We start from the raw sequence: 20,895 nt of genomic DNA, 5'->3' as shown, positions 1-20,895 counted from the left end.
ATTCTTTCAGTCTTTTATTCCTCTCCTTGTTTTTGCCCAGTATCGGCCTAATGGTCTAACCAAGCCAACAGTGTTCGGGAGCAAACTGCCAACTCAAGCACACTTACTGAGTGTTCGTGTCCTCACTATACTCAGTAGTTTCCTCTCCCTGGCCACTTTCCACAGGAAAGCGGAAAAGACCTTTTTATATGTCTGTCTTCATGTGCCAACATTATTAAAGGTGTGATATAGTTGTGTAAGGGTTTTATTGGTGGGAAACTACTTTAAAAAGTGTCTTAAATTAACATTTAGTTAGAATAATCTCTCTTCTTTGGACAATTTCAGCTATCGAAACTGCGCGCAAATTGTTCTACACAGTGTTGTGAATGTCAACTATGCATGTGTGCAAGTAGGTGTGTTTCCAAGCTGGAGTCATTAGGCATACATTAATGAAAAGGCACAATTTACTCAATTGGTATGACTTCTGGAAGTTCCCTTTAAATGCAAAGACCTAGAAAGATCCTTTTAAAGCAATCTAAATGACTCAGCCCTGCTGCTTGGAAAAGGGATAGAGGAAGGGTGGAAGAGTTGGCAGGAGGGCGACGAGTCTGTACAGTTCAAGGCAAATCAGAAAACAACCCCCATTCATATCATCCGCTACCATGCCCTGCCCTGCCCTTCCCCTCACCCTCCACCAGCCTGGCATTTGACAACCAGGGGAGCTCGAAGATGGAAGAATGTGCCTCTCACCGCCCTCTATGAAAACACGTCACTTTGAAAGCATACAGTGTGATTTGATGCTACATGTCGGAGAGACTTGTGAACAGCGCGGTTCATTCCACTGCACAAGTACATGGGCCTCTCTGTAGCACGGTGAAGTATTGAAGTTGTTGTCAACTTCAAGCCCAGTACTTCACAGGTTGATTTTAACAATGGTTGACAATGTTATTACTTATTATATACATCCAAATGTGATGTATTGCTCTGTCACAAGAAATTTCTCACTCTGCCTTTTTCGCTTTTCGTGAGCCATTAGCTGTTCATTGTCATAGTAACATGTCAGATATAATAAGATAATAATAACATAGATATCTAGGTATAGATTACATGCTTATACCAGGTGTAAATAGGATGTTTTTGTGACCAATTTGAACTTTTATTCTATGATTTGTCGCTAAAAAGTAAGATTTAAGTATAGTTTTCTAGACTTTTTCCTTTTATCTACCACATGCAGCTGCGCAACAGTTCACAAGAGTTATTTTATCTTATGCCTCAAGCAAAACAAACTCAAGTCGGCTGTGTTAGAGCTGTAGGTAACCATAGCAATAATATTTCCGCTTGATGCTGTGATACAAGATAACAGTACTCACTGAGAATGAAAATTATTATTGTGCTTTGAATACAGATTACCTTATTTTCCTTTGAGGCACAATGAGACACTGTAGAAATGACTGACTTTGCCTGTGTCTCGCTGATTATATTCATATGTCAGAACATTTAATCATGTATTATTCATGTGTCATCAATCATGTATTATTCCTTACATATGTACATCCACAGCTTTCTGTGATGACGCATCTCTTTATCTTTAGTAACTCTTGCATTAATAAGGATAAGTTAAGTTTGAAGGCTGTTTTGCAATCTATCATTGTTCTGTCACTTCTGATCTCATCTCTCTGATCTCTCCTGTAGGACTACGCGGACACTGAGCTGCTGTTGTCTCGGGCTAATGTGGACCAGGTGGCCCTGTTGTCTTACGCCCGTGAGGCTGCTGGTTTCTCCACCAACCACCAGCTGCCCTCAATGGACTTTGCCATCAACCACTACGGCCAGCCTGATGTAGCCATGTTTGACTTCACCTGCATGTACGCCTCAGAGAACGCCGCCATGGTGCGCCAACGCAACGGCCACAAGCTGCTGGTGGCGCTGGTAGGAGACAGCCTGTTGGAGGTGAGATCACACCAGAGACTGTTTTACTGTTTTATTAAGCTCAAATTCTGGGTTGTTCATGTTTGATATCCTCGACTCTTCTGTGGCCATATTTGGTTGTTGAATGTAGTCTTGACTTTTGTCTCCAGCCCTTCTGGCCCATGGGCACCGGCATCGCCCGAGGTTTCCTGGCAGCCATGGACTCCGGCTGGATGGTGAAGAGCTGGGCTCAGGGAAAAACCCCTCTTGAGGTGCTGGCTGAGAGGTGAGGGTGTGGAAACACTGATGCATACACAAAAACACACTGTACCTTGCTCTTGTATTCATATTCAAACACTCATGTGCACACAGCCACACACACATATTCTCTCTTTCAAACACACCTTTTATCTCTAAGTGCTTTACTAGGAATAGTGCCTGTATATGATTTCAAACATCAGTCCCACCTCTGCCAGTACTAATGGGATAAGAGGCTCTTAAAGAACTGAATGGAATGTGACTCCTGTGAACTCCAGTAACCTTGTGCGCTCTGACAACAATGTTAATATGGTTTCTTAATCTATTGCTATTATATTTTTATATAACTAATCAGCTGTCTCTTTCTGTACAGTTAATTGGAATGTGTTATGTTATGAAACTTTTTTTCCTCCTTACTTAGGGAGAGCATATATCGTCTACTGCCCCAGACCACACCGGAAAACGTCAGTAAGAACTTCAGTCACTACAGTGTGGATCCCACCACACGTTACCCCAACATTAGCCTTAACTTCCTCAAACCCAGCCAGGTGAGCGTGAGAGACAACAAATCACAATAACCCTCTTTTTCTCTCTCTGTTTTTCATTGTAGAGAATTATAAAGTTCAAAGGCAAGCATAACTACTCAATCCAATTAAAATGGGGAGCTATTTCTATAAGAACTCAGAATTTTGAAGTAATTTGACACCAGTGTTGTTCGTGTAATACACTACATTTTTAAAATATATAGTAATAATATGGATGTTGCAGGTACGGCACCTCATTGACACAGGGGAGTCGCAAATGCGCATTGAAATCGAGAATGTGATCAACTCATCAACACCCAAGTTGGCCAGGAATGGTTTGTATCTCCAATGTGTTTGATATGCTTTGACGAAAGAGGACTCTTTAACTGTTTTAGTAATGCAAAAAGACATTCCTTAATGTAGTGATTGATCAGTGTAGGATGTTGCTGCAGTCACTGTTGCTGAAATGTAATAATGAACTATTTTCACTCTAGACAATTGCCTGCTTGACAAGCAGTTGCGAGGTAACACAAAGTCCAAATGCATGGTGTTGCTTTTCAGGGATTCTTAATAGTTTTAACAGTTTTGTGGTTACCTGCTTTGTACTCATAAATGGATGATAATGGAATGACGGAGGTGTTTAGATGGACTGATTGCAGCCCATGAAGTTTATTTTGCCTAAACTAACTCGGCCATTGATACTCTCATTAGTGCCCCCTGGTTACAGTATATTCAACATAAAAATGTCACTTATTGCTGATTTAAGGTGTCGTGTGAGTTCTGCATCCTTTCCTAACCTATCATTTGCATCCCTTTTCTGTTTTAACATCAATAAAATCTTTACATCTCATGGTTCATAATACCTCGTTGGCTGGTTGAAACTGGTACTAACATGGATGATGAGGCCATGGATGACAAAACTTTATGGCTCTATGCTCAGCCTTGCCTGACCAAGGCAATTAGATAGCAGCAAGAGATATGCAGTGCTGCCCAGAAACAGTTCATATTTCTTTCCATGTTTAATCCAGATTCTTTCCAACCTGCCACTTTAACATCAAGCCTTTCGTTTTCTCTTTCTGCCACGCCAGAATCCATAGCTCGATCCAGTAAGCTGCTCAGCTGGTGTCAGAGACAAACGGAGGGATACAGGAACGTAAATGTAAGAGACCTCACCATGTCTTGGAAGAGCGGATTGGCCCTGTGCGCCCTCATTCACCGATACAGACCGGATCTCATGTGAGTAACTGAAAGGAACACATGCAGAGCAAACATAAGGAGCTGATTAGTACAGATGTTAAATTAGTTTTCCAATGTGCGGAAACTCTGCCAAGCCTGTGTCATTGTGTGAGATTGAAGTGAAAGGGTTAAAATGGCTGCGGTGCCAGGAATGACTGGCCCGCTGTGTTTATGCGAGTTTGTTCACTGCAAATGATGTTTATAGTCCGGTTGGGACCTTGGTTTTGGGTTCTATATCATTGTAAATTAGGTGACAGTTACTAGCCATAATGGCCTCTCTGGTCTCTTAAAGGAAGCTTTCGTCATATTCCCTCTCCTCCCACACACACACACACACACACACACACACACACACACACACACACACACACACACACACACACACACACACACACACACACACACACACACACACACACACACACACATACACACATATGCAAGCTCTCCCCTTACACTCACACACATTATAAACAACACAGTCTCCATCCACATTGTCTAATGTAGTTTGTTGCTCTTTTGAGGCAACATGGCGATTAACATTATAAGCTATTAGCGTCTATGTTCTGCCTGACCTTTACCAAGTCATGCTGCAGTTGTGCTTCGTTGCCTTTGATAGGCTAGATGATGGGAATAGCGGGAGGGAGAGTCATGAGTGGGAGATACCTTGGGAAAACCGTGTTCACGTGTACACATGTATAAGACGAATGGTGAAAGAGGTATGGATGGAAGGTCCGTTCTGTGCCTGATGTGATGTTCCAGCCTAATGGTTTTAAATGGGCTGTTGAGTTGTATTGATGAGCCATGTTAATGGTGTTTTCAGCTTACAGCGTAATGGCATTTATAGCAATGCTTTCAATAGCATGTCAAGTAAGGTGCCGTGTTCATGGTAATACAGGCTCAGTGCTGGTTCCATTATATCCAAAGCTTTTGAATAGTAGTGGTTGGAAAATATAGATTTGTTCCCTCCCTAATTTTCTTAAATTTTGCTGATTCATCAAAAAAAAAAATGCGGATGTTTAGTACTTTCTGCATTGATTTGAATATTTGAGAAAGCCATGATCATCTCTGAGAGCTATTGCATGCATCTCATTCCTCAAGATTATAAATGATGATAATAGGACTGTGCTAAAGGTATTTAAACAATGTGATCCTATTGTTCTTACTATTAACCATGTAAAAATGGAATTTACATCACAATATTCATACACAGTAAATCTGATATTCCAGATAAATATATCATTTCTCAATCACTCTGTGCTAAAATGCAAAAAGTACATATTTTACTTCTTTCTTGGTTTTACTATGTAAGTTAGTGGGGCAATCTAATACAAAGGTCCAATATAAGAGTCATTCTCCCTCAGATTTGATTTTTTAACTGTTAAAACCATAGAATCAAAAATCTGAAGTGACTATATATCTGCATGTGCGCACATTTGTGTGTCACATTTAAAGGAAAAACATGAGGCAGGAATTATCATTGTTTTCTTATTAGCTCTTTTTCTGCACATCTCATGCCTTTGACATTTGATTCATTGCTCCTAGACTTAACTTCTCTCATTGTACCTTGATTTTTGTCTCCTTTTTTTCTCCTTTTCCTTCCTTTTTCCTGCCCTCAGCGACTTTGACTCACTGGATGAGCGAGACCAAGAGAAGAACAACCAGTTGGGTTTTGACGTGGCAGAGAGGGAATTTGGCATCTCGCCCTGCATGACTGGCAAAGAGATGTCCTCTGTGGTGGAGCCAGACAAACTTTCTATGGTCATGTACCTCAGCCAGTTCTATGAGATGTTTAAGGACACAGTGCCACCTGGAGGTGAGACATAACCCATAGTCCTGAAAGGATTTAAAATGCTTTACCATTCTGATACACTCTTATTTTTTTCTTCTTGTGGATTTCTTTTCAGATAAGCACAATTTAAGTCCTGAGGAGAAGGCAGCACTGATATCCAGCACCAAATCTCCCATCTCCTTCCTCAGCAAGCTTGGTCAGAGCATAGCAATCTCAAGGAAACGTAACCCCAAGGTCAGGTCCTCACTAAAAAACATCAAATACAGCACTTCACTATTCCACTGTTGCAGTGGGAGTGACAATAACTCGTGACATTTCATCAGCAGGACAAAAAGGAGAAGGACGTGGATGGTTTGGGGAAGAGAAGGAAAACCAGCCAGTCTGAAGATGTGAGTAGTTCTGACAGCAAAGCGTCTCAGATGGTGAGCTCGTGGTACTTGTCTGAGCGGCGTACCCATGCAGAACGGACTAAATAATCCCACTAGATCAACTGCAACTGGCAAACTTTTTATTCAGTTTTTCTACTATTCCCACAGGAGGATGTGTCCAAGATGGGTTGTGACGACAGGCCGTCCGTCCAACCTGTCTTGTCGGAGAGAAAGATTGATTCCGCCGCCGTGGGGAACAACAACAAAGTCAAAGTCATGGCCACCCAGCTGCTTGCCAAATTTGAGGAGAACGCCCCTGCGCAACACACGGGACTGAAAAGACAGGTATGGAGGAATTTGCAAACTTCAAAGCTACAGGGAAGAGGTGTTGACATCGTAGGAGTTCAGACTGTTTTTGCGCTCTTGTTGTGGTTGTTACAATGAATAGTTTGATGAACATGTAGATTTCAATGCTGTGTGGCATGGCCTCTAGTCTCATGATGGATGAGCTGTAGGCCACTGTATTAATGAGCCGAGGTCCACAATGCTAATATTGGTCAGGCTGGCTATTGTTCCTGGTTCACGTAGGCGACCTCACAGTGCTGACTGGGCTCAGAGGGGCTCGGGTGAATCGGTTTGCAGAGCTTTGGTTTGCTAGCCACTGAGCAGTGGGAGGGAGGAGTGGGCTACGAGAACACTAGACGGTATTGTTGATGGAGAGAAAGACAAACCTCAACTGATGCTGTTTCAGATTACGTCTTGTTACTGTGTGTCTCGGAGTAGCTGCTTCTAATGTGATCTTTCACTCTCTAAAAGCTTCTGTTGGGGTATTGCTTAGGCCATCAAATCTAGGCCTGTGTTCATGTATTTATTTATGTATTCAAGCGTATCAGAATCGTCAGGAATGTGACTCAAAACACTCACCTCATACCTCCGAGTGGGACCGAGAGGAATTTATGAAGTCTCCTACGCTGACTTTTAGAGGGACTTCTCCTAGGAGAGCCTGCAACTTTGCTGTTTTACACTCAGAGGTGCAAAATAGAAATGATGATGTTTCTGACATTTGCAGTTTGAAAAATTAAACAGTGGTCCAATTCAGAATTCTTAAAATCTCACCACTTCTGTATGTGTTATGTATTAATGCAAAATGAATAATTATATGTAACATATATTACAATAATTTACATTATCAGCCCCCATCCAACCAAATTATTTTGCAGTGCCACTTACTGCACACATATTTCATAATACACCTGCTACTATTTGAATAACTAAGATTCAAAAGCTCTTATATTAACTTGAAACTGTTGTACTTAAGATGAGTTATCCTTCACCAAGTGACTTCCAGCCAGGGGGATTATTCTCATGGAGGTTTTCATCCAAGTTGGATTTATGACTGCTAAAATTGTTGGCTCTGACAAAATCATCACTGTTTCACAACAGCATTTCCCCTGTAGCAAAAAAAACAGTAGATTTGTGAGGACACAGGTTTCTGCAAGGAAAGCATGTGTTGAACTCGGTGTAGCACAAGGTCAGTCTCATAAAAGTCATCAAGTGTTCCTAAAGCATTTCTACTTCAACAGATTCTGTAAAAATGGATGAAATATTGTGTAGATTTAGTAGATGCGGCTAAATGGTGAGTAAGGAGAATGTTTTGTGGATTTATAAAGGATCTGTAAAGGCTACAGTAGATGTGACAGTTGTTTATTGAGATAACCTACATTTTGTGATGCTCATGTTTATACACTGATATAATGTTTTTCCAGGCTTGGGTAGAGGTACATCATGCACACAAACTGTGTTTTCTTCTGTTTTCCTCTATAACTGAAGTCCATTCTGCATGACATATACTCTGGAGTATTTTTCAAAGTGAATGCTCTGCATGATCTTATGACTCTTTGTCATCTCCTCATTAGTCTTTGACACATATTTTCCAGCCACTGTGACTCCATCCAGCCATGATTCACTTCCTTTTCTCTGTTTCTCTCTCTGTCTCTCTCCTGGTCTCCATCTCCCATCATGGACTATTTCATGATGTCTTGCATGGTTTATTCGATCTATTTACCGGCCACACTCGCTGTCCGCTCATCTTTATCTGACCGCAAAGGGGGAATCTCTGCCCAATCTGGACCGCCTTTTGCCCCCTTCCCCGCCCATAACCCCTGTGAATGAGCCAGTGTTCCTGGCTCCTGTCCCAGCATGGAGAAAGGTAAAGAGTTGACACGCCCCCGCCCTTTTAGAGACTAACCACTAGACTGAGCATCTAACCATACGTCCCTGTGGTGTGTCATAGTGGGGAAAGCTGCTCTGTGTTGAACTAATACTTGTCTGTGCCACCTTCTCTGTGTAAGATCTCAGAGGTATTAACTTAATAGCTCAGTTTTATTAACCATCCAATCACCTGTGTGAGTGTTTTAACGTCTCAGTAAGATGGCAATGGGTATTTTTGTCTGTGTGTGTGTGTGTAAATGTTTGTTTGTGTGTGAGAGTGCGAGAGAGAGACTTGAGAGTGCTGCACCATCATGGTCTCTCCCCCTTGCTTCTCCTGTCCTGGTTCAGAGACGCACACAGCAGCAGGAGCAGCTGAGCATTCGCTACAAAGAAAAGCTCAAGTGTCAGACGCTGCCCAGCAGGGGGGAGAAGGTATGGTTAGCTACGCTGGCGTGGTAGTCCTCCACTCCTTCAACCCTATCACATCCCACGAAGTCCAGATTCATCCCATATGATTCATACAGATGTAAATGGCTTGACGCTTTAATCCAGAAGAGGGGGGAGCGGGGGGGGAGGTAGCCTCGCCAAGCCAGAAAACAGCTCATGAGCTCATTTTAAGATGCTGGAAAACATCCACTGAAAGCCGATTAAGCCCCACGCAGATCAATCAGCATTATATGGAAAGTGTTTAGATGATTTAATGGCTCTAAAAACCTAGTCAACAGCTGTTTCAGTAAGATGAGAATTGATTCTGCAACTGCATGGCCTACAGTATTTCTTGCCCCAGCTGTATGAAGAAATGGATTTTGTTGGCGACTTGAGGATGAAATTTAGCAATTGTTTCCAAACCTCCACAGAGAAATGGTTAAAAATATTCTTCCCAAACTGGTCAAACCTGCTTAAAAATAACATACGACTTGGACAAGCAACTACTCATTTCTGCAAGAAGTGTTTTTCCATGTTGAAATTTGGTTAGGAAAACAAGCTTTGTTTTAGGTGTGGGTCATTGTTTTCAAACAATAACATTTGACACCAGTTAAGGGGATTGATTCCCTAACATAACATACAAGAATTGTAGGAAGAAACAGGAAAAAATAATGAAAGATATTCCTCTATCCTGTCTACCTTTCCCCTCTCTGTTGAATTTTTTTTATGACTTTTCTACAACTTGAGAGCTCCAGTTCAAGATTCCCTGATATTCCTCTGTAAACCACCAACTCAAGATCCACTGCTACTGTACAGTCACTCCTCCAGCCTCTGTAGAAGACCACCTATAGTCAGCTGGCCCGCTCCCATGTGAATAACCGACTCAGCACAGTTAACTGCCAGCAACAGTTTTCTGCTGCTGATGCGTAGAATTTTTTTGTTGGTCTTGTGACTAGATTAAGCATTCACATCAGACATTGATTTAAAGCCTCCCGCTATTAAAAAGGATTTCATTAATCGCAATTCTGAAGTGTCACTGTAAGTCTAGCTGCTGTGTAAATTAGATGAAACTCAATTGTAAAGACTAGAAATAATCTTGATAATCCAAAGCACTTATCTACACAAAGTGTTAGAGAAGTAGAGTGGTCGTGATTGTTCAGTTATTGGTGAGCTCCTTTTTATTTGCTCTCTTCTCATAAATTAAATGTCTTCATCCTTTTTTTTGGTTATGATATTCTTGTCCAATTTTTTTTCTATAGTATTCTATAATAAGTTTCTGCACACCCAGCTTTAAACTTCACGCCGAGGTTTAATATAGCATCACTAAATGACTTCCCCTTTTGGAAATGTATCACCACAGACACTGGACTGTATTACAGTATGAAGCGGTTTTATTTTTCCACGTGCACTTTGTGGGTGGTCTGTTTTTTCTGGGAGCATGTATGTGAGTGTGCGCCAGTGTGTCAGGCATTGCTAATGGTGCTTAAAGTGTAATTGAACCTAACTGACGTGCAGAGGGGCACCGCACTAATCCTATTAATCAACTCTGTTATTACGTTTGTGTAGAGTTTGTAGTATACACACGTACAGTGACAGTCATTTGAAGGCACCGCATGTCAGTCTGCCACTATGAATGACAATCAGTCATATTTACAGTCATATTTACGCTCAGCAGTAGCTCATCATTTTCTTCATCATTCTTCATCGACTTCTGCTGAATCTGCTGTTCCTGTCCCTCATCTCTCAAGGCCCGAAGTGGCGCAGACCAACTGTCCAGCTCGGGTTCTCGGAGCTGCCCAAAGAAAACCATTCTGCTTCCTTCTTCCTCCTCCACTTCCTCGCTCTCTCTTCACTCAGAGGTGACACATTCTGCTGTATCCGTCTGTTTGTTTCTGTCTTTCTCTGCCGCAAACCCATCTAGCGTCCCATAACACCCACTCCCATTTTTCTTCTTCGTAACCTTCGTCTTCCTAATTATGTCTACTGTACCTCAGATTTGACCCCTACAATGTGCATAGTAAATAAAAACAAAATGCTACAATTCCCCAAGTGAACTCCCTACAAAGGTTATAGTCTTGTTTACTTCCCTGCGAGTGGGTAGTGTGTTTCATTTTGTCAGAGTAGCTGCTTGTTTTCATGCTGAAGTGTGTGTTGTTGGGATGTTGGCAGCTTGTAAATAAATGCACTCAGGGGACTTTGGGTAGTCCTTATTGTCAGGCACTGTCTGCGATTCTGCATAACAAGCTGTGCTCTGACACTACAGTCAACAACTCCTTTTGTAAGAACCTTTTTCAGCTTGATGGAAACCAAAGTGATAATGCAGTACGTGTGTCTGCTCATCTCTGCCTTCAAGCAATTGGGTAACAGTCCGGAGGAAGAGGAGCTTCAATGCTACGAGACGCCTCTGAAATATGGGGTAGAGTAAAATGAATGATTGCATGGATTTGACACTGCGCTCTCTGTTTGTGTTTTTTTTTTTATGAGATAATGGTTGGAATATACAGACTTCTGTTTTAAACAAACAGCCAAACCAGGCCATTCTTTATATTAAAAACATGGTGTTGTTAGCAGCCTGCTAGCTACACCCAAACCATCATCATAGTCTTCCTTGGCAGGAGTGGAAGCCGCTGCACCTGATAGACCCAGGACCCATTCATATACCTGGTATACAGGAGAGGGCTGACCGCCTGATCTCTAAGTTTAAGGGCAGACCTGACAAGCCACCAAAGGTGAACACTATGCATGGAATAATTTGTCATTGTTGAGTATTATTCCATATACTAGTTTAAGATAAAAATGCACATAAGCTTCTCCAGATATTTATGTTTTTGGGGTATATTTCTTAGCCTACATGGGAATAATATGCTATTGGTATATGCGTGTGCCTCCTCTAAAGTCTAATTACCTCTTTCAACCATCCCTCTTTTCTCCCTGGAGCCTAAGAAAAAGCCGTCCCGTTTCTTTTTAGAGCAGTGGCACTTGTCCGGAGGTCTGGCTGAGGTTCGAGGCTCACCACTTTCCTCTCCTGACTCTTGCAGAAAGGTTAGGTTTTTGGTGCTGTGTTCTGAGAATCTAACACATCACACTCTGTTATAATGAGGTATCACCTCTTATGAACATTTTGAGTATAAAGCCTTACTTGTACTGTAGGCCCAGTTTTAACTTCTCAAGTGTAGCCTGTTGTTATGGTTGGTATTTCTACTAGATGCCTTTCCTAACGCCAGCACATTGCTGTCATAGTTAACTCACCCAGTCTTACATTACTGCATAAATCAAAGGCTGTCAGCTGGAACTATAAAAACAATGGTTGACAGACCATATATGGCCTTTTCCACAATGACATGGTTTTTGGAAAGAAGATCATTTTTTGGAAGCCACTAAAAAGGCAGAGCATAAACTACATTTTCAACTTCGCACATCCCTTTTTGAGAATGAATCATTATTTCTCTGCAGGATCAAGTAAGGCCCCAGCATTCAGATGACCCAGTGCCCTTATATGTACTTAGTATTCAGGAAAGGGCTGAGCAACTTGCCTCCCAATTTGAGGGCAAGCCAGCTGAACCACAGGTGAAATTTCACTATTCAAACGGATAATGATTTAAACATGTCAATAAAAAACAATGTTTCCTAGTTGGTCAACTTTACCTTTTTAGGATCAGACACCAAAAGTTAGTCAGTATATGCTAGTAACTGCAGCATGTAAATATAAACTCAAAGCCACTGTAAAACGAAATGGTTAATAATGAAAAAGGATTTGTGGAAGTTTTGTGAAGGTGATGGATGTAATTCGACACAAAACAATACAAGTTTCTCTGTTTATATCATCAGTGGATGACATCATTGGGTAACATCAGTGGCTAACCTTGGCTGCAGAGCAGATGAAAACATACTTTAATACCCTGAAAGAGAACTAGATATAAACTGTTTAAACCTGTAGAGTTAATGATATTTTCATCTGTAAACTGCATGTATATTTCATGATTAAAGAACCCCAGAAACAAAATATGACCATGCTAATTGGGTAGAATTGTATGCTAGTACAGGCTAACGTGTTAGAAATGACTTAACGGAAAACGCACGTTTCAATTGACTTTATTTGGGATTTGCACAGGAACAATATAAACACATTAGAATTGGAGAGATAGGAATATTATTAAAGAGAAAAAAAATAGAAGAATGTCGAAGTCACACATTGAAATTGAAATAGCAGTCATATTAGCCTACTATTACTTAGCAAAAGTATGCTAGCATAACAACAACTGACTTTCTGAAGAACACAGTCCCTCCACACAACATTTGACATTATAATTTTATTTTTAAAAAGGGTGTAAAAGATAAACATTCTAAAACAAATCAACAGATCAATGTTCATATTAGGCTCTTCAGATACTTTTGCAACTTTTAATTTACTTGTTAATGTAACTCTTCTGTACTTGTAACTACTCTCATGTCTTCCTCCTTTTCGTGGAGCCTAAGAAAAAACCCTCACGTTTCTTTATGGAACAATGGCACCAGGCTCGAGCCCAGTGTTCCCCTGATTCTCCCCCCTCCTCCTCTGACACCATGAGACAGGTAGTCATTTCACACCTGGACAGCATGGAGTGTGGTGACGCTAACACACTACACCTGTACTTGGTCTTTTTAAGAAGATGCATCGTCTCACTTAGTTGTAGATGTCACTTAACACAACTTAAGATGACCTGAGACTTGCTCTAGATGCTGTTTGTTGTGAAATTTGAAGAAAATCATTTAACTCCTCACTTGTTAACTGTGGTTGTTCTGATTAATATGTAGGTTCATTATTAGTTCTAGAACTGCCTGATTTCTATCTGAAAAGATATCAAAATGTTTTTTAGCTGGGCCATGCTTGAACTCAATTATGATTCCAACAGTTATTTTGCCAATGGAGTCCCTACTGGTTGTTGTGGCCTGGAATAGCAGCTTGGCAGCAAAAAAAATCAAATTTAGTGGGAATCTCATGTTGACAAGCATAGTTCCTACGGTGATGGAGTAACAACTTGTGTGCCAGTTCTTCCTCTATAGAAAGTTTAAATAAAGCTTTTTGGGAGGTTCAATAGATTAAAAAAAAGCGTTTTTCAAGCATTTAGTTTTGTTCATATTTATTGTTTGATTAGTTGGAGTAATGGTGCAGGGTCATCGTGAGGCCCTCTGAGTATGCATGTGAATGAGAAACATGAATGAACGCATGACTGCTTTACAGGAGTGTGTAAGCATGTGTATTCATGTACAGTATTATATAACAGGAGCACATGTCCACTAAGCAGCTGTAGTCTTTGAAATATTAGTGTTGTTGGTCTCTCTTTATTGTCTTAAACCTAATAAAGCTGTTTGTTGGCAGTTAAATGCATACCAGAACTGAAATAATGATTTGTTTGACTGAAGGCCAAAGTGATAGTTTTGTCCTAATGTGTTTGGTTTGTAGTTAGGTGGAGCTGCCAGCAAATCTAAACACTAGATGAGCAAAGCATGAAAACATCACTCTGTCATGTGTGCTCCCTCTATGTTTAAGCACTTGTTGCTATGCTGAGTGACCTTCCCCCCTCTCTTTCCTATCTCTCCATCCTTTCTGTTTCTCATATGTCCTTCTCATGCATTATTTTCTAACCTTTCTCCACCTGTTTTGTTCCCCCCCTTTAATGCTGTTGATAGCGCTATGTAAGGATGTACACAGGGGGAGTTATCTCATTGGCTGAGCAGATAGCCACTCAGCTTCAATCTCAGGAAGAGCCCAAGCCTCTGCCTGATAAGAAGGATTTGGTAAGCACGCTATCCCCACCTTGGGGAGTAGACGGCATGTGGCTGCTGCACAGATCAGAACCACAAAGAGTGTTGTTTGCTGTCACTAGTTAACCTTGATCCATCTCCCTGTAGCTGTACAATGTGTGTTCAACAAGTAATTGCAGTTTTGGCTGCTGTTGTGTTTGTATATAGTAATAAGTGATGAGTTTTTACTGTATATCCCTGTTCTTACTTATAACCTTAGACTCACTATGTTGTGGTATTGTTATTAGGTTATAAATCAGTTCAATATCCAGCATACATCTACTTGGTTTGGTGTGTGAGATTGAAGTTTGATGCCCACTAAATCTTTTGTATTTAAACCTTTCCTCTCCTCCTCATCTCCACTCCTTTTCTTAAACACTGATTCCATGATGTTTCTTTCCACAGGGTTCTCTCCGAAAAGAGTTCCCCGTCAACATTGGGGGCAGCGACGTTTGCTTTTTCTGTCGAAAGCGAGTGTACGTCATGGAGAGGCTGAGTGCAGAGGGAAAGTTCTTCCATCGCAGCTGCTTCAAGTGTGAATACTGCGGCACCACACTCCGCCTGTCCTCCTATGCCTTCGATGTGGAGGACGGTGAGACTAACATTCAGACTACTTGTCTTGATTGTTTCATCTAAAATTGCATTCTTTATCATTAGCTGCAGCCAAAGTAAATTAAACGTATCTTTGGCTTCATGATCACAGCACTATAAAGGGAGTACATTAAAATGATCATTTACTTTGACTTAGACTAAACAGTTTTAATTACAGGTAAGTGCAACCCACTCATTTCTTGAATTTGATAATGCAAACATTGGCTCCCTCCAGTGGTAGTATCAAAAAAGAAACTGGCAGACAATTTGCACCACAACAACCTCCCACTCCCTCCAATGGATTCAAGCCACGAATGATCTGAAAGCAATACATAAACTACACCAAATTTCATCAAGCTTTTCTAATTTTTGTACAAACAAAACCTTCATGCGGTCATAATAATTCCACATATAACCACATGTAATTTGATGATGATGTGATGTGACATTACATTACAGTGACCCCTGATTGGAGTGAAGTCTCATGATTCATATTTTTCCTCTCTGGGAGGTGTCTATTTTTCTCAAGGACAGGCAGCAGATTGTTTATTCAGACACAGTAACTGTTTCTCGGAATTCGCCGTGGGACTAAAACCCACTGAGCGTCTGAACTGAGAGTATTTTTTCAGTCTGAATGACAAACACATAGTCTGCTTCTGCACAACAGATAAGGCCTATGGACTCTGTGAGGTGAAATGTACAGAAAATGCTCTGTATACACAGTATCAGTCAAAGGTTTGGATACATGTTCTCATTCAACTGAATGACTTTAGACTGTTACTGTATATATTCAATTTTGCATTTATGATGTTTTCTCATTTACTCTGTCTTCCCTTTATCCTGCAGGGAAGTTTTACTGCAAGCCGCACTACTGTTACCGTCTGTCTGGATATGCTCAGAGAAAGAGGCCTGCTCCCTCCCCTGCTCCAATCACAGCTAAGGTACTTGTTTTTATTGACTACATCCTGGTGGAAATCAGGACCAGCTGGTAAATAATGAAGGAAGTAATTGTTTGGTTTATATTTTAAAAACTGTGCTTAGTTATGGGCATCAGGGCCAACATGTGGGAAGCAGAGTAAAAACATTTTTTACTTCAGTCTTCTTCTGTTGTGTTCTGACATTTTGTACTTGCATTAAAACCACTTGTGTCTCCCAACACTTTGCTGTAGTTGACATCAGTTGTCTCTTGCAGGAGAACCAAGCGCCACAAACTCCCGTGGTGACCGTGGATGCCCCCGGAAGGGCGATAGCAGCGGCAGCCCCCTCGGTCGAGCACCAGCCTTCAGGTACCCCACTTTCCTCTCTTGCTGTGGCGGCTGCGCCCTGCCGTCTGGCCATGGGCGTAGGAGTCTCGATGCGTATCCTCCGCCGCACGCTCTCCTGGACCTGCCACCAGGTGGCACACAACCCCCTAGACTCTCCCTTCCTGTGTACCTACTGCATCTACCTCTTCTGCTGTTTCACGATCAATGTCCTGCTCAACCTCCTCTAGCATGACTCTCTTGTCCCCTCTTCTTTTTTCCCCACCTTCCTTCCTTTCTTTTACTCTTTGCCAACTAATGTCAGTGGGATTGTATAGATTTAGCTCTCGCATTCTCCTCTGATTGTATTGACTCACTGAGCCTGCGGAGTGTTCATATACATCTTGTGATTCTTCGTCTCAGTGACTTTTTTCTTCAAGATGCAGCATTCTTTTTGTTACTGTTAGCAGTCATTTTATGACTTGTGATTGGCCGAGGCGGTGAAACAGCACTCTGGCAGAGTCATTTTAGAAATGAATGGTGCATCTTGAATTTATTTACTTTTCTTGGCTTGGAAATTAAAATTAGTTTGGCAAAGTTCCTTCTGGTTAGTTCTCCAGACAGCAATATTAACCATTTCTATGACTCTTTTGCACAGCTTCCTTTTCTGATTATATTGTTAGATGTGGCAGCTTTCTTAATTCAAAATATCCGTTAAAAATGTACATATAGCTTCAAATTCATGTATCTTTAGTACATTATTTACCGTAACATGATTTTTGCCTGCTGGTGTTTTAATGAAGAGCCAAGCTGACTTATTTTGTGATTGTAACCTCTAGTGGCCTGTGACTGCTCTCTTTTAGCTCTACCTCCTCTCCTGTGTGACGTGTTTCTTTTAGAGCCTGCTTTGTGATGTGTTTCTCTCTCTCTCCCTCCTTAAGCTGTTTTGCACCTACAGTATCCCTTTTTACTGAAACTCACCATACTGTGATGAAAGTGCCTGTACCAATGTTTTTGTGAGCTTTACCTTTCCCCCCTCCTATCAGAGCAGCTTAAAACTGAGAGCTCTACTAGTGCTTGAATTAGTGCCTGCGATTGGTTTTCCTGTGATCTTTTCCCCCTCCCCACTTCTCTGTCCGACCTTCTTGGCTGTCCTCCTGCATCCCTCAACCTCTCACCCCAGTCAGACTGCTGTTAAGACCCACTTGTGTTTGCTCAATATACTGTATGCATCTTTGCAGCGTTATTTGCATTGCATAAGACTAGAAATAAGTGAACAGAATACATAGAGAGAAAAGCAAATATGGTAATTTAAGTATATAAAGTGTAGGCCTGCTGCATTTTGTGGCAAGTGTAGTATTATAACTTGAGAGTAGTTAATTACAAATAAACTAATAATACTAAACATATCTAACATGAATTCTGTGACGAGCTTCGATAATTGTTAAGCAGTAACTGTAAAGGTGTAAGGAAAAATGACATCATATTTTCTCATGTTAATCACATCAGACTTAATTCAGCATTCAAAATAACTTCCAGCTGATGTATTTTAAGTAATTTGTGAGAAGTCCAGTTTAGTAATTACTCCATGCTGTTTATTCATTATTGTTTATTATTATTATTGATTAATGACATGGTAAATGATAAGTATCAATATAGTGCTTTCTGTAGCAATAACAGTAGAAGTCGTTTTCGCCTTTAATTTCAGGGCTCGCTCTGGAAATATGAACCATAAAATTGACAAGGACTGGGTCATTTTCTTCACGGTTATCTTGGTTTTTCAGGCATGTTGCTTTATTAAAAAGAGAGAAGGGAACAGTCACAGCTGTTCGACCACATTCCTCATCTACTAAAAAAATAACAAGTATCAAATATCACACATTCACTGTCACACATTTCCGTTTTCTAGTGGGATTTACAAAGGGGTCATTGGGGGGGAGGGGGCATTTTATTTCTGCTTAAGTGAGTGGAGAGATGACAGATGTAGTATAATGAGTAAAGTACTATTTTGATCCATTCCACTCACCTTCCCCAAACTCTTTGAATTACAATTTTGAGAAAAAAAAAAAAAAAAAAAAAAAGAAGTTTTAAGATTTGCTTCTCAGGATGGGAAAAAGGCAAGGCACCAACCTCGCACCTATAACTGTAGAATAATAAAACTGTTTTAGAGTGTTAAACTTATTTGTGTTTGTTGATACTATCTGCTGTAGGAATATAATCTAATGCAATAAATTCAGTTATAGAGCTTAAATCGGTGTGTTCTTGTCAGTTTGTCCTTAAAATATAAGTTTGTTTTGGTATAGTGGGATTAAAATGGAAATAATAATATAATTGTGCAAAAATGTGTGTGGAAATACTCTAGTTTTACTGTTGGATGTGTGATGGATTTGATGCTATTAGACTGATATGCTGACACACAGACATTGGCAGAATTCATTTGTGTCCTTTAATCATACTTTTGGCACACAGTAGACGTGTTATAGTGCAGTTTATTCACACATAGACAAATATCATTAGAAGTCTAATTATGGCTACGCCCTCAGTCAGCCCTGCAGAGGTTTTATGTTCTTCTTTGCTCCTCTCCCCTCTTCTGTGAATTTATCTAATTCTCAGTTGTGTTTTTTGTGCTCTCTTCCCTCCAACTTTGGTGCCCTGCTTCCTTACCTCCATCCCTGATCTGGTGTCATCATTTCGCCCGGGGTCTCTACTTTGCGCTCCACCGTCAACCACAGCACCGGAGGTCAACGGGCTGCAGGAGCCGAGCCTAGCTAAACGGCTGCGGGGAACTCCTGAGCGCATCGAGCTGGAGAACTACCGCCTGTCGCTGCAGAGGGAGGAAGAGCTGGAGGAAGTGCCAGAGGAGACGCTGGCGGAACACAACCTCAGCAGTGTGCTGGACAAGCCCACAGATGCTGACCTGGGCTCGAGGTAGGAGCAGAAAAACAGGAAACACTGTTTTTATAATGTCTCAGCCATGGTGAATTTTAGTGTTTTCTAATTTGCTGAAATCATGATGTGAATTATTGGAATTGATCCTTTGTTACATCAGTTTAGGGCTATTATTTTAATTGAATTAGATTTTTTTTCTTCTTCTATTGTTTCTTTCATTCATTTAATTTCTGACACTTAACATACTAAATGTTTACTAAATTGAAAGACTAAACCATCACTCAAAATGAATGACAAATGAATTGATAATTAGAATAAACATTAGTTGTTGCCCCAGTGTACATTCTGTTGATTCCTCAACACTGGATGTCAGAAAAGCGTGCAGGAGAACATGTAGATATTATACATTTGTTCAGTCCCTTCAGAAAATGTAGGGACAGAAAGTTGGAGTCACTTGACCGAATTTTCCTCTTTATTTTTTCCAACAGTAGCTCAGAGTCAGACATGGAGGAGGAGGATGAGCAGGAGGATCAGGATCAGGATCAGGAGGAGGTGGAGGTGGAGGTGGAGCAGCAACCTCTCAGCCCCTCAGACCTCGGTGGTGTTCCCTGGAAAGAGGCTGTAGAACTCCACGCCAAACTGAGGGGCGACGACGCAGCCAGCGGAGACGGGGAAGCAGATGAGGAGGACGAAGAGGAGGAGGAGGAAGACGGGGATGAGGATGAGGATGATGAGGAGTCAAGCGATGGTAAATTTTGTTTTTCCATCACAGAGTGGCTCATGTGAAAACCATGAGTAGTTAGTTTCCTGTTGTGTATGTTTTTTGTATGTTTACAACCTGTCCAACACAATTCAGAACTCCACCTACTTTTTATTGAATTCTGTTATACGTGTGGTGTCGATGTCTCAAACATTGTTGTCCTCATCCTTTACTTCTTCCCTCCTTGTCCACTTCCTCCTCTTCATTTCCTCCTCCCTGTGTCAACTGTGTCTGTGTGGGTGCGTGTATGTGTGTATCTGTATGTGTATGTATATATTTCTTTTGTTGGGCCTCTGTCTCCCCCTGCTGGCAGAGGGGGATTACTGCCCCTGGGACAGGGAGCTCCAGTCAGGCCTTTGGCTGGAGAAGTACCTAACAGATGAAGAGGATGTTGGTACATTTAAAGGTAGCAGTAAAACTGCCTGTGGATGTGTTTGAGCGTGATATATAATCCTTGCTGGTTTGGGTTTCTTCTTCTTTTCAAGGATTTCTCCGATAAGTGTGGCTTTCTATTTTTGATGTCTTTGTTTTTTGGTTTGTTGGTTGCAGTTTTGTGTTCATACCGGTTCCTTTTTAAGACATGTGAGTCCCATTTTTAATCTGCTGTTTAACCCATCTGTTTTCGTGTATGGCTTTGAAATACTAATCTGATAAATGCCAGAGATTTTTTGTTCCCCCCCCTAGGTGTTGCAGTTACACTATGGTTTGGTATTGAGCGACAGAGATTTTCTGGATAATATCACATTTTTTTAACTTTATATCTTTGAAGCTCACTTTTTTTATTTTGAATTTTTTTGCAGTCTAGTGCATGCAGCATCCCTCTACTCCTCTCTGATGAAATTTCATTGCTGCTATATTCTAACTGTCTCTGCCTTCTCTCTTTCATTGTTGTCCCGTCTTTTCCCTTCTCTCTTCTTCCTCTTGTGTG

General features: G+C 41.1%; 1 protein-coding gene across 1 annotated transcript in view; it reads left to right on the top strand.

Annotated features, from left to right (window-relative positions):
- The window catches only part of mical3a (microtubule associated monooxygenase, calponin and LIM domain containing 3a), a 70,257-nt gene that overhangs the window by 27,053 nt on the left and 22,309 nt on the right, over nucleotides 1-20,895 (top strand). The window contains exons 8-30 of the mRNA XM_062420136.1: nucleotides 1,672-1,929; nucleotides 2,058-2,173; nucleotides 2,567-2,693; nucleotides 2,914-3,004; nucleotides 3,758-3,905; nucleotides 5,525-5,721; nucleotides 5,813-5,931; nucleotides 6,024-6,086; nucleotides 6,234-6,410; nucleotides 8,173-8,274; nucleotides 8,625-8,708; nucleotides 10,451-10,582; nucleotides 11,327-11,431; nucleotides 11,640-11,749; nucleotides 12,167-12,269; nucleotides 13,173-13,274; nucleotides 14,373-14,480; nucleotides 14,892-15,078; nucleotides 15,924-16,018; nucleotides 16,270-16,363; nucleotides 19,051-19,246; nucleotides 19,696-19,955; nucleotides 20,281-20,373. Coding sequence (XP_062276120.1) covers nucleotides 1,672-1,929; nucleotides 2,058-2,173; nucleotides 2,567-2,693; nucleotides 2,914-3,004; nucleotides 3,758-3,905; nucleotides 5,525-5,721; nucleotides 5,813-5,931; nucleotides 6,024-6,086; nucleotides 6,234-6,410; nucleotides 8,173-8,274; nucleotides 8,625-8,708; nucleotides 10,451-10,582; nucleotides 11,327-11,431; nucleotides 11,640-11,749; nucleotides 12,167-12,269; nucleotides 13,173-13,274; nucleotides 14,373-14,480; nucleotides 14,892-15,078; nucleotides 15,924-16,018; nucleotides 16,270-16,363; nucleotides 19,051-19,246; nucleotides 19,696-19,955; nucleotides 20,281-20,373 — 3,067 coding nt within the window. The remainder of the gene's footprint in view (nucleotides 1-1,671; nucleotides 1,930-2,057; nucleotides 2,174-2,566; nucleotides 2,694-2,913; nucleotides 3,005-3,757; nucleotides 3,906-5,524; nucleotides 5,722-5,812; nucleotides 5,932-6,023; nucleotides 6,087-6,233; nucleotides 6,411-8,172; nucleotides 8,275-8,624; nucleotides 8,709-10,450; nucleotides 10,583-11,326; nucleotides 11,432-11,639; nucleotides 11,750-12,166; nucleotides 12,270-13,172; nucleotides 13,275-14,372; nucleotides 14,481-14,891; nucleotides 15,079-15,923; nucleotides 16,019-16,269; nucleotides 16,364-19,050; nucleotides 19,247-19,695; nucleotides 19,956-20,280; nucleotides 20,374-20,895) is intronic.

Source organism: Scomber scombrus, chromosome 6, assembly GCF_963691925.1.
Source record: "Scomber scombrus chromosome 6, fScoSco1.1, whole genome shotgun sequence".
In the NCBI taxonomy this organism is placed as follows: Eukaryota; Metazoa; Chordata; class Actinopteri; order Scombriformes; family Scombridae; genus Scomber; species Scomber scombrus.
The sequence above is the reverse complement of the archived record's forward strand: the minus strand, read 5'-3'. Positions and strand labels throughout refer to the sequence as shown.